The 17,712-nt window shown below is 39.2% G+C and overlaps 1 protein-coding gene across 3 annotated transcripts in view; it reads right to left on the bottom strand.

Annotated features, from left to right (window-relative positions):
• Positions 1 to 17,712, bottom strand: part of HSPBAP1 (HSPB1 associated protein 1) — a 60,110-nt gene that overhangs the window by 33,414 nt on the left and 8,984 nt on the right. For all 3 annotated transcript variants that reach the window (XM_055395012.2, XM_055395095.2, XM_055394924.2), the window contains exon 2: positions 9,619 to 9,804. In XM_055395012.2, the coding sequence (XP_055250987.2) occupies positions 9,619 to 9,804 (186 nt within the window). The remainder of the gene's footprint in view (positions 1 to 9,618; positions 9,805 to 17,712) is intronic.

Here is a 17,712-nt window from a genome sequence, read left to right on the forward strand (position 1 = left end):
TTACATAGTGAGCACAAAATAGAATCTTTTTACTCCTTCCTGGCATTAGCAGCACCAAAGGAACTGTTTTCATTCTGTTATCATGACAATTTCTTTCTGGGTAGTACAGTTGTTTTTCTTAGTTTATTCTGTGCAATGGAATTGTTCTTTACTAATTTGATTGTTATTGTTCTTTAATATTTCATCCTGCTGCTGCTGCTGCTAAGTCGCTTCAGTCGTGTCCGACTCTGTGCGACCCCATAGACAGCAGCCCACCAGGCTCCCCCGTCCCTGGGATTCTCCAGGCAAGAACACTGGAGTGGGTTGCCATTTCCTTCTCCAATGCATAAAAGTGAAAAGTGAAAGTGAAGTCACTCAGTTGAGTCCAGTGACCCCATGGACTGCAGCCCACCAGGCTCCTCCGTCCACAGGATTCTCCAGGCGAGAGGCCTACTTACTATCAAAAGCAGCTCAGCTGCTTTTAGGATTTGAAAATAGTGTATAACTTGAGTTAGGCTTTAATTCTTATAAAGGGAGTCCTAAAGTATTTTTGTGCATAGCACTGAAAGAATTTTTCCATTTCGTTAAGACTTCATCATCTCACAAGCAAGAAACACTTGGAATGTGGGTACCGAGTATGACTTTTGATCGTTACTCCACTCCCTATCTACAAATGTTTAGGCTTAATTATACATCTGCTTGGAGAAGGCAATGGCAACCCACTCCAGTAGTCGTGCCTGGAGAACCCCAGGGACAGAGGAGCCTGGTGGGCTGCCATCTATGGGGTCGCACAGAGTTGGACACGACTGAAGCACCTTAGCAGCAGCAGCATACATCTGCTTGGCAAATGATTGCCAGCTGAGTTATAGTGTTGTCACTGAGAATATATGTTGGCAAATTAATTCAATCCAAAATGGCTTCAAAGAGCAATGTGATGTCACAACTGCTTCCTAAAATAAACTGAGATACATTACAATCAAATATGCTAGCTGTCAACACTATTATTTCAAGCATTCTAGAAAAATTCTAACCAAGACCTAAAACAGAAATAAATAGGCTCAATATAGGTAAAAAAGTTATCATTGCTTGTAAGATCGAATACTTGTCTTCCTAAAAAGCCCACAAGAATAAACTAAAAAACTATGTACGCTATTAAGATAAAAAACTATGTATACTATTAAAGATAAAAAAATAAACATACAAAAAATAAATGGCATTTAGTTGTGTACTAATCACCATTAGAAAAACAGAATAGGCAAAAATATTTCCTTCCTAATAGTTATAAAAAATTTATAATATTTTAAGAAATTTGTAGACTTGTAAAAAAACTTTTTTTTACCCAAATCTTTTTACTGACATTAAAAAAAAACTTGATAAGCAAAGATTTCATGTTCCTCTGTAGGATGGTACAGTACTGTCACATGGTAGATTCTTTCAAATTATGTAATTCATAGTACTTCAAGAAATTTCATTTAAATCTTTTTGACTGGGGACTTCCCTGTTAAGTCAGTGACTAAGACTCCATAACCCCAGTGTAGGGGGCCTGGGTTCAATACCTGGTCCAGGGAACTAGAGCTCACATGCTGCAACTAAAGATCTTGCATGCCATAAGTAAGACCTGGTGCAGCTAAATAAATAAATATTTTAAAAAAATCTTGTTGACTGAAGGAGAAAAAAGCCACATGATCTAAAAGTTGTGAGTTATGTTTTATTCGGAGGATCTTACTGAGGAATACAGCCTAGGAAACAGCTGCTAAAATAGCTCTGAGGAACTGTTTCAAAAAGGTAAGGGAGGAGCTGGGATATATAGGAATTTTTGTGGGGGGAGGGGAAAAAGGCAATTAAACATTCAAAAGATTACAGCTAGTTACAAAAAAAATTTATTTGATATGCACCTTAACTATCTGGGGCCAGGATCTGGTTTTTCTCCATTCTTAATGCCCCTGAGGGAGCACCATTATGGAGCGGGAGGTAGCTGCAGTGATTGATGGCTTGAGGGCAGGCAACATGTCTTGTTCAATGTGAGTACACTGCTTACTAAAAGTGAAAAGATGATTCTGTGAAAGTGCTGCAATCAATATGCCAGCAAATTTGGAAAACTCAGCAGTGGCCACAGGACTGGAACAGGTCAGTTTTCATTCTAATCCCAAAGAAAGGCAATGCCAAAGAATGCTCAAACTACCACACAATTGCACTCATCTCACACGCTAGGGAAGTAATGATCAAAATTCTCCAAGCCAGGCTTCAACAGTACGTGAACCATGAACTTCCAGATGTTCAAGTTGGATTTACAAAAGGCGGAGGAACCAGAGATCAAATTGCCAACATTTGTTGGATCATGGAAAAAGCAAAAGAGTTCCAGTAAAACATCTACTTCTGCTTTACTGACTATGCCAAAGCCTTTGACTGTGTGGATTACAACAAACTGTGGAAAACTCTTCAAGGGAGGGGAATACCAGACCACCTGACATGCCTCCTGAGAAATCTGTATTCAAGTCAAGAAGCAAGAGTTAGAACTGGACATGGAACAACAGACTGGTTCCAAAACAGGAAAGGAGTACATCAAGGCTGTATATCATCTCCCTGTTTATTTAACTTATATGCAGAGTACATCATGAGAAATGCTGGGCTGGATAAAGCATAAGCTGGAATCAAGACTGCCAGGAGAAATGTCAGTAACCTCAGATATGCAGATGGCACCACCCTTATGGCAGAAATCGAAGAAGAATAAAAGAGCCTCTTGATGAAAGTGAAATAGGAGAGGGAAAAAATGGGCTAAAATTCAACATTCAGAAAACTAACATCATGGCATCCAGTCCCATCACTTCATGGTAAATAGATGAGAAAACAATGGAAACAGTGAGATACTTTATTTTGGGGGGCCCCAAAATTACTGCAGATGGTGACTGCAGCCATGAAATAAAAAGAAGCTTACTCCTTGGAAGAAAAGTTATGACCAACCTAGACAGCATATTAAAAAGCAGAGACATTACTTTGCCAACAAAGGTCTGTCTAGTCAGAGCTATGGTTTTCCCAGTAGTCATGTATGGATGTGAGAGTTGGACTATAAAGAAAGCTAAGCGCCTAAGAATTGATGCTTTTGAACTGTGGTGCTGGAGAAGACTCTTGAGAGTCCCTTGGACTGCAAGGAGATCCAACCAGTCCATCCTAAAGGAAATCAGTCCTGAATATTCACTGGAAGGACTGATGCTGAAGCTGAAACTCCAAAACTTTGGCCACCTGATGCGAAGAACTGACTCTTTTGAAAAGACCCTGATTCTGGGAAAGATCGAAGGCGAGAGGAGAAGGGGACGACAGAGGATGAGATGGTTGGATGGCATCACCAACTCATTGGACATGAGTTTGAGTAAATTCCAGGAGTTGGTGATGGACAGGGAGGCCTGGCGTGCTGCAGTCCATGGGGTCGCAAAGAGTCAGTCGGACAGGATTGAGCGAGTGAACTGAACTGAACACTGTTTAAGTTTCATATAGAGGAATAAAGTTTAATTGTGCATGTGCACACATGCGTACTTACTCACATCCAACTCTGTGATCCCACAGACTGCTCCCGCCAGGCTTCTCTGTCTAATGGAATTCTCCAGGCAAGAATACTGGAGTGGGTTGCCATTTCCTTCTCCAGGGGAATCTTCCTGACCCAGGGATTGAATCTGTGTCTCCAGCACTGGCAGGTTAATTCTTTATCACTGTGCCACCAGTATCTAGTAAAATTCTGAGACAGAAGAGTGACTGGGGAAGATGAGTTGTTCTTTCAAATATTAAAATACATAATAGCTGTAAAAAATAGTTTTTAGCAAGTGTTTTACTGGCCCCCAGACTGATAGTTCAGTATGTGGTCCAAAAACAGATGCTGAAATATATAAGAATATGGTAATATAATAAAGGTAGTTTCAAAGTTGGTAGGAAAAGAAGGGATTATTCAGTAAATGGTACTACAGTAAAGATGCTATTACCAACTTAACTATTTGGGAAAACAACATACCAAAATAAATATGGAATGGATAAAGAGTAAAATCTGAAAAAGAAATCTAGCTATTAAAAGAAAATATTAGAACATTTACTTATTGTCAGGATACAGAAGGAATTTCTAAATAAAATAAGAATAAAAATATTAATTAAATATTATTTGATATTACTATAAAGATATGAAGCAAAATCAAAAGGCAAACAATAAACTGGGAAATTAGTACATTAGTAACAAACACAGTATTCTTTAAATATAAGTAATTTATTTATTGGGCTTCCCTGGTGGCTCAGAGGTTAAAGCGTCTGCCTCCAATGAGGGAGACCCGGGTTCAATCCCTGGGTTGGGAAGATCCCCTGGAGAAGGAAATGGTAACCCACTCCAGTATTCTTGCCTGGAGAATCCCATGGACGGAGAAGCCTGGTAGGCTACAGTCCACGGGGTCGCAAAGAGTCGGACACGACTGAGCGACGGAATGGAATGGACGGAATTTATTTATTAAAAAAAAAACCAAAACCCTGAAACCCTAAGGATAACTGAAAGAAAAATTACCAGACAAAATACAAACTATTAATGAACATGAACATGTTCAACAATACCAACAAAGAAATGTTAATTAAAGTTATGAGGCACTCATCTTTCACCTATCAACAAGGTATTTTTTTTAAAAACATAAATTTCCATTAAATAGGTACCCTTTTATGTTCTGAAAGGAGAGTAAATGTAAACCACCCTTCTGCAAAGCACTTGGCCTTAGGTCTTTTATTCTTTCACTCCACAGATGTCTGACTATCCAGATATTAGGTGTTCAGCCAATGATGAGACATGGCCCTGGCTCTCATGAGGGGACCCTCTTGAGGCAAAGAGAGACTTTAAACTGCTAACCGCTTACACAATTAACCATGTGATCAGAGCTGCGCTAAGTGTTACTAAGAAATACAAGGTGCTCTGAGATAACTCTGTAGTCATACCTGATTTTGGGGTGAGGGAGAATGTAGTCAGAAAAACTACCATGAAAAGATGACCTCTGAGGATCTGAAGGAAGCAGTGGAACCAGCTAGGTAAAGCTGGGGTAAGGGGAAGTGGGAAAAGAGAGAAGAACCACTAACTGTATATGCAGAGGCCCTGAAGTAAGAAGAAGCAAATCTCTGGAAACACAAAATCTTAAAAGCTTATCTGCCCCGAGCTCAGAAAGAGGAGGCAAACAGAGCTTTTTATACCATTAACAAAAATGTTGGTCTTTAGCCTAAGGGTAATGGGACACTATCTAAGGGTTCTAAACAGATAAAGAAGATGAGATTTTTCTTTTTTAAAAAACTGTCTCTGGTTTCATTATGAGGAATGGCTGGGGCTAGAGGAAAGCAGGTGAAGAGAGACTAGGCATGAGGCTACTGCAACCATGGAGGGGAGGGAGAGCAGGATACTCCCAGCTGGAGAATGGTCATGGAGTGAGAAGCAGGTAGATGCTGGATACTTAGGATGTAAGTTGCTGAGTCACCGGACACCACTTAGAGAGGCCAGCTGCATGACTCAGTGGTTTCTGGTGGAAGCAGCTCCATGGAGAGTGCTGCTCCTGCTGATAATGCTCATACCCTTGGGTCAGTCATTCTCCCAGGAAAATAATCAGAAATTTGGGCAAGATTTACTTTCAAACATGTTCACTACAGTCTTATTTATAAATTAAAACCTCTAAGCAATCTAATCAAATTAGAATTTTAAAACTAAATTAAAACTCTGATAAATTAAAATTCAGTTTCCCTGGTGGCTCATGGTAAAGAATCCACCTGCCAATGCGGGAGACAAAGAGACATGGGTTCGATCCCTGGTTCAGGAAGTTCCCCGGGAGGAGGAAATGGCAACCCACTCCAGTATTCTTGCCTTGGAAGTCTCATGGATGGAAAAGCTTGGCGGGCTACACTCCCTGGGCTTGCAAGAGAGTCGAACACAACCTAGCGACTAAACAACAACAATAACAACAATGGTACTAGCACACAATGGAATGTTAGGGAGCCGTTTAAAACTCACATTTAATGTCAAAAGAAGCTACTCAGAACATGTTAAGGGAAAAAAGCAGGCTGTTAAAATTTACACTTTATTTTTAAAATATGAAAAGGCTTGCATTGAATATACATCACACTGTAATCGGTGATTGCCTCTTGGTAACAGGAGTAAGTCTTTTTAATTTTCTTTGGGTCTTCCCATTTTTCCAGTGCTCTCTAAAATGAGGAAGGTATATTTTTTATTTTTAAATTATTTCTATTTTAAAATAACATTTGTTGAGCATTTACTATGTGCCAGACACTATTCTAAATGTTTAATGAATATGAACACATTTAACTTTGAAAAGATTTCTAAGATACAGAAAAGTTAAGTGACTTGCTCAAAGTCACAGAGTAAGCCAAAATTTGAACCCACACGAGCCAACTTGAATCAGCTCTCTTACAACACTACCCAAAAGTGCTTGTGGAAGTAGTGTATTTATACGCAAAGAAATAACTTAAAAAGAACAAATTATTACCCCCATGAGAAAATATCTGCATGTCATATAGTTGATAAATAGTATGCAGAATATATGAACGTCTCTTTTACCACTGAACAAAAAGACAAAACAAACAAAACCACATAAAAACAAAAACCATCTCAATTATAAAACCAGCAAAGGACTTGAATAGCCATTTCTCCAAATCAGATATACAAATGGTCAATAAGACCATAGGAAGATGCTCAACAACATCAGTCATTAGGGAAACGCATCAAGCTATAATGAGATAAAACTTTACACACACTAGGATAGCCAGAATGAAAAATGAAATAAGTATTGGCAAGGATGGAGAGAAACTAGACCATTCACACACTGCGGTGGGAATGTAAAATGGTTCAGCTGTTTTGGAAAACAGTTTGGCAGTTCCTCAAAAGTTAAACATAGTTGCTGCATGACTTGGCAATTACACTTCTAGGTCTAACCCAAGAGAAGTGAAAACATATGTCTACACAAAAACTTGTACATAAATGTTCATAGTAGCATTCTTCATAACAGTCAAAAAGTGGAAATAACCCAAACATCCATCAATTGATGAATGGATCGACACTTTGTTTATCCATAATGGAACATTCAGTTCAGTTCAGTCGCTCAGTCGTGTCCAACTCTTTGCGACCCCATGAATCACAGCACGCCAGGCCTCCCTGTCCATCACCAACTCCCAGAGTCCACCCAAACCCATGCCCATCGAGTCAGTGATGCCATCCAGCCATCTCATCCTCTGTCGTCCCCTTCTCCTCCTGCCCTCAATCTTTCCCAGCATCAGGGTCTTTACCAATGAGTCAGCTCTTCGCGTCAGGTGGCCAAAGTATTGGAGGTTCAGCTTCAACATCAGTCCTTCCAATGAACACCCAGGATTGATCTCCTTTAGAATGGACTGGTTGGATCTCCTTGAAGTCCAAGGGACTCTCAAGAGTCTTCTCCAACACCACAGTTCAAAAGCATCAATTCTTTGGCGCTCAGCTTTCTTCACAGTGCAACTCTCACATCCAAACATGACCAATGGAAAAACCATAGCCTTGACTAGATGGACCTTTGTTGGCAAAGTAACGTCTCTGCTTTTTAATATGCTGTCTAGGTTGGTCATAACTTTCCTTCCAAGGAGTAAGTGTCTTTTAATTTCATGGCTGCAATCACCATCTGCAGTGATTTTAGAGCCCCCCAAAATAAAGTCTGCCACTGTTTCCACTGTTTCCCCATCTATTTGCCATGAAGTGATGGAACTGGATGCCATGATCTTAGTTTTCTGAGTGTGGAGCTTTAAGCCAACTTTTTCACTCTCCTCTTTCACTTTCATCAAGAGGCTCTTTAGTTCTTCTTCGCTTTCTGCCATAAGGGTGGTGTCATCTGCCTATCTGAGGTTATTGATATTTCTCCTGGCAATCTTGATTCCAGCTTGTGCTTTCTCCAGCCCATTATTCAGCAATAAAAAGAAAATACAAATACATGCTACAACATGGGTAAATTTTAAAAACATGCTACATGAAAAAAAGCTAGACACAAAAGGTCACAGCTACATTGATCACAACCACATGATTCCATTTTTATATGTTCAGAATATGCAAATCTATAAAAACAGGAAAGTAGATTAGTGGTTGCCAGAGGTGGAGAAGGGTGTGAAAGAGGAGTGACCACCAGCGGGAACCAGACTTCTCCACAGTGTGATGAAAATGTTCTGGAATTAGATAGTGGTGGTGGTTGCACAAAATTAAGAAGATGCTAAAGGCACTGAATTGTGTACTTTAAGTGGTGGATTTTATATGAATTTTGTCCAAAGAACAGATTATCTTTTCAAGAGACTTTCTGTTTCCCTTTTTCTTTTTTGCATGAGTACTAACTTTAAAATGTCAAATTACTGTTAGTTCTTCTGTAAAACAGAATAATAGTAGTTCCACTCTAAGTGGGCTTGAAGAAGATTAAGAGAGTTAATATGTATAAGGCACTCAGAACAGTGTCTAACACAATAGTTGTCAATAACTATTAACAGTAGTATTTGGAGTCTAACCAGGAGGTGAAAAAAAATACAATTTCTATTTTTCTTCATATTACTGTTTAACAGAAACTTCAGTGAGTGGAAGATTTATGTGACTAAAATCAAGAAAACAACAGCACGAGCTGATTTTTATGTGGCTGCTGCTGGTCTATCATTTAATTTAAAAATACAATAAACCACAATGAGGAGCCAAAGAGTTTGGGTTAATACTGCTCTACCTGTCACTGAAGTACAAAGGGGTCCTAGACACCAAAAACCCAGTAATTTTATGAGATATACATGAGAGAAAGAAGCTTAGAGAAGCTGGAAGAGAAACTGAGCAATTTTTTAGTTCCTTTGGGCTTATTAATAGATATCCTTAATATCTTCACACAGCCACTTCACAGCAATGCTTAAAACACCATGAATTTCTAGACCACCAAATCTGTTCATATTTAAATAGAAGATAAACACATATTCTGAAGCCAGACCATGATCATAGACTTTAGATTAGAAACATTTCTAATCTGAACTGTTTTTTTTTCCTTTAAATTAACTATTTTTAGAGTAACGGTAATTGCTTTGTCTGACTGTAAGGCAAAAAAATCAGTTACAAGTCTTCAGGGGAGAAAAAGGGAGCTGGCAAAATCTAGTTGCTTAAGAGGATGAAAAAAACAGCTTCACATGTTTCACATTTATGCAACACAAGAAAGGTCAGATGGTTGATAAAGCAGAGAGATAAAATTACACCAAGACTAAGCACTATAAATAGTGACTGAAGTTACAAATAAGAGGACACATTCTACATGACACAAAAATGGAGGGGACTGTTAGATTAGTATTGGTCTTTTTCAGTCAGGTAAGTAAAAGCACATTAACAAATATTTATTAAGTGTCTACCATGATCAATGAACTATGATAATATGATCAAATACATTTTACAAGGGGTTATAAATTACAGGTTATTTAGCCTAAAAAAAAAAAAATCTTAAATTATCCTTTGAAAACTTCTAATAAAGTTTCCCCATCTGCAAATGGTCAAAAAGCGGATTAGAAATAAAGGATTCTCCAGAGATAAAGAAACCATGGCTGAGACACGGGAATGTTATGAAGAGACATTACAATGATGATTCCTGGTAGTCCTACCTGTGTCTGTGCTTTTCGTTCCCATCCGAAATCGTATCTGCTTGCCATGAAGGACCTCAGAAAGATGTTTTGCAGTCCAGTGTTGTGCCGGCCAATCAAAAACCATGTTATAGAAGACTGCAGGTTGTTGTAAACACATTATGATTTCTTTCGCTTTCTCTGGTGTAAAAGGTTTGACATCTTTACCTAGGGAGAGAAATAAGAGAAATATACAGATAATTTAAAAGTTATTTAATATAATACAAAGCATAAACAGTTAACACTGTTTCTATGGCAAATCTTTTGGTGTAATTGCACTGCATTTATACTTTATTTCTTACTGTTTACATAACAAATATGGCTCCTTGGAGCCATAATTCTTCAGTGACTTTTCTCAAATATTAAATTGTAGACGTTGGAAAGTACTTACAATTTTCAATGTCAAAAAAAATTTTGAAGGCTTTCCAAGTATGCCACACATTTTAAAAGATGCAATTTTTTGAAAATATTATTTCCTAGAGAATTATGGAAGAAATGCTGATGGGAATTACTCTTGCACAACTAGAACTGCTGGAGTCAAACAATTCTACTTGATATAGCACAGGTTTACGCCAAAAAGACTACTGAACTCATACAGCAGTTGATAGTGCGGAAGCGGCGGGCAGGGAGAGGGGATTATTTTATTGCAAGATTTATAAAGATAAAAGATGTGCTAGGGTGGATATCGGTGGTAATCCTTGATTCCGACTGCATCTATAATCTGTACAGGGGAATATGCACAAACTAACACTGATTTACTGAGGACGTCCATAAATTTCAATCACAGAATGTTAATCCCGGTAAAGATTGATATGTGTTAAATAAAAGAACAAGTAAGTTTCTCTTTAAAGATATCTTAAGATGAAAGTCTTGTGGGGGAAAAGTTAAAAAATGATTCATACTTAGATCTGTAAAAAATGTATTTTTGATTCTCTATTACAATCAGCGAAACCCTCTATTTCCAGTTACCTGATCTGTTAATACACTTATACTCTTAGGTCTCTATGTAAAAGAAGCCCCAAGTTTATCTTAAAGTGACCTTTATGTACTGAAGAGCCCTGTTAAGGAAGACAGGCTGTAACCAGGAATTTTTTTAAAAAGATCTTAACCCATGCCAACCTATAAATGTATAGCCTATAAAGTACAGGGTTAACTACACTGCATTGTACCAAGTCTTCCTGGACTGAGAGTGCCTGGATTCCTTTTGTATGAAAATAGACAAGCCACAGTTTTAATTATATATTTTTAAAGTTTTGCTAGAGAGAGTCCCTTGGACTGCAAGGAGATCCAACCAGTCCATTCTAAAGGAGATCAATCCTGGTTGTTCACTGGAAGGACTGATGCTAAAGCTGAAACTCCAATACTTTGGCCACCTCATGCGATGAGTTGACTCACTTGAAAAGACTCTGATGCTGGGAGGGATTGGGAGCGGGAGGAGACGGGGATGACAGAGAATGAGATGGATGGATGGCATCACCAACTCGATGGACATGAGTTTGAGTGAACTCCGGGAGCTGGTGATGGACAGGGAGGCCTGGTGTGCTGTGATTCATGGGGTCACAAAGAGTCGGACACAACTGAGCGACTGAACTGAACTGAAAAGCTACAATACATTCATGATAGTACCTGATGTTTGTGACGTATAAATTAGAAGTACCCTTTGGGAAACAACTGGGAAAATGAAGCAAAAATCCCAAAGAACCACCTATTAACCTAATAATTCATGTTAGAGAAATCTGCTTTTAATAAAATAGGTAATCATAAAGTCATATACATATTCATATATATATATGAATTATAACATGTATATGACCAGCAGGCCTATCAGTGAAATAAAACAATCCACACATTTGCACAAAACATCACCATAATAAAAAAAAAACCCAAATATAAACAATCTAATGTCTCAAAAGTAGAAAAATAATTTACTAGATATTTCTCCCAAGGTACAGTCCGCTGGTACATTCTGTTCTTTAACAGTAAAAACAAGGAAACATGTAGAGCTGTAGGGACTAGGGTCGACTCAGAGAGCTATTGCAACAGCCAAGCGAGAAGTGTGGTAACAAGGCCCTGAACAACAAGGGGTGGCAGTGAGGAAGGCAGAGAGGGCAGACATGGAGAAATACTAGAATAACGTTAAAGACTACCACGACCACAGAGACGCGGGGTGGAAGGCAGATGCAGTCATGAGGAAGGCAGGTTTCCAGACTTTCTGACTTGACGTGAGAGAAAAGTTAGAAGCAACATCTTCTGTTGGGAAGATGAGAGTTTGGTTTTGAACATCACCATCATTGTTGTAACAATGGGTGTGTGCGTGCTTAGTCATGTCCGACTCTTTTGTGACCCATGGACTGTAGTCCACCAGGTTCCTCTGTCCATGAGGTTTCCCAGGCAAGAATATTGGAGTGGGTTGCTATTTCCTCCTCCAAGGGATCTTCCTGACCCAGGGATTGAACCCGTGTCTCTTGTGTCTCCTACACTGGCAGGTAGATTCTTTACCACTGTGCCACCTGGATACCAGATACTTGTGTAAGGTTTTACTATTTGCCATACATTTTTATAGACATTAAAAGAAAGTGCTCATTGGATCCTCTAAGAAGCTTGTAAAACACAGCTACAGAGGGTATTTTATTTCCATTATCCAAATGATAATGAAAGGTCAGATGTCAAAGGTCAAAACACCAGTGGTGACAGGACTACAGGTCAGGTTCTCCAATTGCAAGTCTGGTGCTCTTTCTATCGCATAATCCGGCTTCCAAAGCATTAAAACCGTAGGACTTACACTAGCACTAAAAACTCATAGAGACAGTATAGCCTAAAAAAAGTTGGTGAAAGGAAACTTCAGACGGATCCACAGGTAACAGACATATGTGTGCTGCTGGGGACAGAGGGATGTTCTCGTTTGTATGCATGTGTATTGGGGGGAGTAGTAATCCTGTAGTAGAGACTGCTAGTTGCCTACCTTACCCAGTACTTGTTCCCTTCTTCCTCACTAACAGAACTTTGGGCAATGGGAGTGGCCGAAAAATTACATTTCCTAGACTCCTTTGCAGATGGGAGTGACCAGAGGTCTATCTGGAAGTTACTGAATCAGCCTTTCCCCCCTCATCCTCCTCTCCTACATGCTGCCTGGCAAACAGGTATCGTGGTTACCATCTTGAGAGATAAAACAAAGGCCGGGTAAACAGTGAACACCATCTGAAAGTATGCAAACAATGTCCATCTTTGTGCCCCTGAACCAAAGCCAGCAAAATTCTACCTCCTGAATCCTTTCACATAAATAAACTAACTTGTAGTCAGGGCTCTGTTATTAGCTCATAACTGGTATAGCACCTTGCCTTCTGAGGCTGTGATTTTTCAAGGACAATCGTATTCTCCCTAGAGTGCTCCGTAACAGGCTGAATGAATCATGGCTGGTGTGACCCACTGTTAACATTCTTTCAGCTTTAAGGTTGTAAAATCTCAAGCTTTGAACATCTTGCTTCCAGAACTTTAAACGACAGAGAAAAATAGAAGTATCAGCCCTTTGGGGATGAGGATTTATTTACTCTGCTTATCTTAAATCAGAGCCAATAGATCACATGGCTTTGAATGTTCTCAAAACAGTCCTCATATTTTTACACCAAGTAAATAATCTTGAACAGCAAGGAGATCCAACCAGTCAATCCTAAAGGAAATCAGTCCTGATTATTCATGGGAAGGACTGATGCTGAAACTCCAATACTTTGGCTAACTGATGCGAAGAACTGACTCATTAGAAGAGACCCTGATGCTGGAAAAGATTGAAGGTGGGAGGAAAACGGAATGGACAGAGGATGAGATGGCTGGATGGGCATGAGTTTGAGTAAGCTCCGGGAGTTGGTGATGGACAGGGAAGCCTGGCCTACTGCAGTCCATGGGGTTGCAAAGAGTCGGACACAACCGAGCAACTGAACTGAACTGAACAGAACATGGGCTTAGTAACATTAGTAATACACGAGAAGTGTTTGGACAGAAGAGCTTCAAAGAAGTAAATAAATACTTTTTTCCTCTAACATAACTTTAACGTTTTTTAGAACGTATCTAATGATCTGCTAAGAAAAAACTCCAAACATCTCAGAGGTTATTTAAAAGAGATCCTAAAAACTAAAATTTGCTGAGAAAGTACCAGGCCCAGTGATTGGAATATATTAAATGTTCAAACATTAGCTAAATGAATGAAAAGTGCCATACAGCATATGCAGAGTAGATCAGTAGACTGTTCACCATAACAGGAAATCAGCATATTTGCAGAATTTCAGGCCTATCAGTGACATAAAACAATCAGCTGGTTTGAAATAAAACTAATTTGCTTTCTGATAGCTTAATCAACAATGAACTGGGCTGTTAAATTAACAAATTTAAATGTTATAATTTCTTTAAAGAAGAATGCAATCTGCATTGTATTAGTTAAATAGCCTAGGGATGTACCCAGTCATTCCATGCCAGAGATGTCTGCAAAGAGCTATAAAAATTCTGAAGCAACCTTAACAGCCTTTAAAGGATAAGTGTATTTAGGTCTAAACTTGCAGCAAGCAGCAATTTCTAATTAGATAACTTAGAAACTGCTGAAAAAACAGATTAGTGGTCTACGTGTCACACAACAGTCTTTTCTCCCTCTAAATGTAACATGTTATTTGGACAATTTATTACAGCTTTGGTAACAATTCTTTGGAGATAGTTAAACACCATCAAAAAGCAATTTACTTTGTTCTCAGTTAATTTTTTCTTTAATTAATGCAAAGTATAATATCAGTTGAAACCTAATTTCTCTGAATCTGCTAGCAATCTGGCTTCAGTCAGTTAGTATCTGGCTTGGATTTCTATTTGAAATTTAAAATTTAAGACAAGAATATGGAAAATTTACCAAGTTTCCAGAATACTCCTCTAATATTGATAGAAAGTGGTGCTAGTGGTAAAGAACCCGCCTGCCAATGCAGGTAGATGTAAGAGACGTGGGTTCAATCCCTGGGTTAGGAAGAGCCCCTGGAGGAGGGCATGGCAACCCACACCAGTATTCTTACCTAAACAGAGGAGCCTGGTGGGCTACAATCCATAGGGTCGCAAAGAGTCAGACACGACTAAAGTGACAGCACACACAACAAAGAAAAAGATCCTGAAATTCAAATTAGCTCACCTCTTATGTCAGGTATAATTTTAATAACTATTCATTTTAAAGTTATTAATTAGTTTCACATTTTAAAAATTTCAGAGGGTGATATAAGGGTAAGTCTCAAGTTTCAATACAGAGACTCACCATAGTGATACAGTATGAACAAAGAATTGGGTCCTAGTATTGTGAGCTAATTTATTTCTAAATATATACTATGTAAGCCCATGATGGCTTCATCAATCTGATGAATACTGTATATACACACAATTCATCCACCATATGGAATGGTATATAATTACATATATATTAGGGTAAAAAATAATGAACATTTAGACCAGGTCAGAAAAACTCTAATGGAATTATGCAAGTACTTAGCCAGTCACAGAAAGACAAACATGGTATTATTCCACTTATATGAGGCATCTAACAGCCCAATTCAAACAGAAAGTTGAATGGCAATTACTTGGGTGGAGGAGAGAGGAACAAGGGGAGTTGTTTCCTGGGTACAAAGTTTCAGATCTGCAAAATGAAAGGATCTGGAGATCTGTTTCATATTAATGTGAATATACTTACTATGAACAGTACTCTTAAAAACAGTTCAGTTCAGTTGCTCAGTCATGTCTGACTCTTAGTGACCCCATGGACTGTAGCACACCAGGCCTCCCTGTCCATCACCAACTCCTGGAGTTTACTCAAACTCATGCCCATCGACTCGGTGATGCCATCCAACCATCTCACCCTCTGTAGTCCCCTTCTCCTCTCACCTTCAATCTTTCCCAGCATCAGGGTCTTTTCCAATGAGTCAGCTCTTTGCATCAGGTGGCCAAAGTATTGGAGTTTCAGCTTCAACATCAGTCCTTCCAATGAACACCCAGGATTGATCTCCTTTAGGATGGACTGGCTGGATCTCCTTGAAGTCCAAGGGACACTCAAGAGTCTTCTCCAACACCACAGTTCAAAAGCATCAATTCTTTGGCACTCAGCTTTCTTCACAGTCCAACTCTCACATCCATACATGACCACGGGAAAAACCATAGCCTTGACTAGACGGACCTTGGTTGGCAAAGTAATGTCTCTGCTTTTTAATATGCTATCTAGGTTGGTCATAACTTTCCTTCCAAGGACTAAGCGTCTTTTAATTTCCTCGCTGCAATCAGCACCTGCAGTGATTCTGGAGCCCAAAAAAATAAAGTCTGACACTGTTTCCACTGTTTGGCCCCAGGTAAATAGTAGGGAGGGAACACAGCTCCACCCATCAACAGAAAATTGGATTAAAGATTTACTGAGCATAGCCCCCCATTCAGTAAGGATCTACTGAAGAAGATCCAGTATCCCCCTCAGTCAGTCTATCCCATCAGGAAGCTTTCATAAGCCTCTTATCCTTCTCCATCAGAGGGCAGACAGTGTGAAAACCACAACCACAGAAAACTAACCAATCTGATCACATGGACCACAACCTTGTCTAACTCAATGAAACAATGAGCCATGCTGTGTAGGGCCACCCAAGACAGGTCATGGTGGAGAGTTCTGACAGAATGTGGTCCACTGGAGAAGGTAATGGCAAACTACTTCAATATTCTTGCCTTGAGAACCCCATGAACAGTATGAAAAGGCAGAAAGATAGAACACTGAAAGATGAACTCCCCAGGGTGGTAGGTGCCCAATATGCTACTAGAGATCAGTGGAGAAATAACTCCAAAAAGAATGAAGGGATGGAGCCAAAGCAAAAACAACACCCAGTTGTAGATTGGACTGGTGATGGAAGCAAGGTCCGATGCTGTAAAGAGCAATATTGCATAGGAACCTGGAATGTTAGGTCCATGAATCAAGGCAAATTAGAAGTGGTCAAACAGGAGATGGCAAGCGTGAACATCGACATTTTAGGAATCAGCGAACTAAAATGGACTGGAATGGGTGAATTTAACTCAGATGACCATTATATCTACTACTGTGGGCAGGAATCCCTTAGAAGAAATGGAGTAGCCATCATAATCAACAAAAGAGCCCAAAATGCAGTACTTGGATGCAGTCTCAAAAATGACAGAATGATCTCTGTTCATTTCCAAGGCAAACCATTCAATATCATGGTAATCCAAGTCCATGCCCCGACCAGTAATGCTGAAGAAGCTGAAGTTGAATGGCTCTATCAAGACCTACAAGACCTTCTAGAATTAACACCCAAAAGAGATGTCCTTTTCATTATAGGGGACGGGAATGCAAAAGTAGGAGGTCAAGAAACACCTAGAGTAACAGCCAAATTTGGCCTTGGAGCACGGAATGAAGCAGGGCAAAGGTTAATAGAGTTTTGCCAAGAGAATGCATTGGTCATAGCAAACACCCTCTTCCAACACAAGAGAAGACTCTACACATGGACATCACCAGATAGTCAACACTGAAATCAGATTGATTATATTCTTTGCAGCCAAAGATGAAGAAGCTCTATACAGTTAGCGAAAACAAGACCAGGAGCTGACTGTGGCTCAGATCATGAACTCCTTATTGCCAAATTCAGACTTACATTGAAGAAAGTAGAGAAAACCACTAGACCATTGAGGTATGACCTAAATCAAATCCCTAACAATTAAAAACGGTTAGATGATAAATTTTATGTTATTTGTTTTTTGTCACAATTTTAAAAATACTAAACAGTTTTGCTTTCCCAATATTAATCATTATCAAATATGAAGTACTTTAGCCATATGTGAATTACACATGTGCTCCAGCAAGATAATTTTTTACTTTTTAAGATTACACAGGTTCTTGTTTTTCTTCAGGTTTCCCTGCCTCCTCCTACCCTTTAGAAAAATTAGAACAAGAATGACATGGAGAATATGGTGTCTCTCACTGAAAAGGAATAAATCTAATTATGTATGAGTGTCAGCTGTTAATGAAACTAAAGTCCATTCAGCTCTGGAATGAGCTATTTCCTCAGGCAGGACTGGAAG

The sequence above is a fragment of the Moschus berezovskii genome, chromosome 1 (genome assembly GCF_049115385.1).
Source record: "Moschus berezovskii isolate FMDL1 chromosome 1, NW_MosBer_1.0, whole genome shotgun sequence".
NCBI classification, from domain to species: domain Eukaryota; kingdom Metazoa; phylum Chordata; class Mammalia; order Artiodactyla; family Moschidae; genus Moschus; species Moschus berezovskii.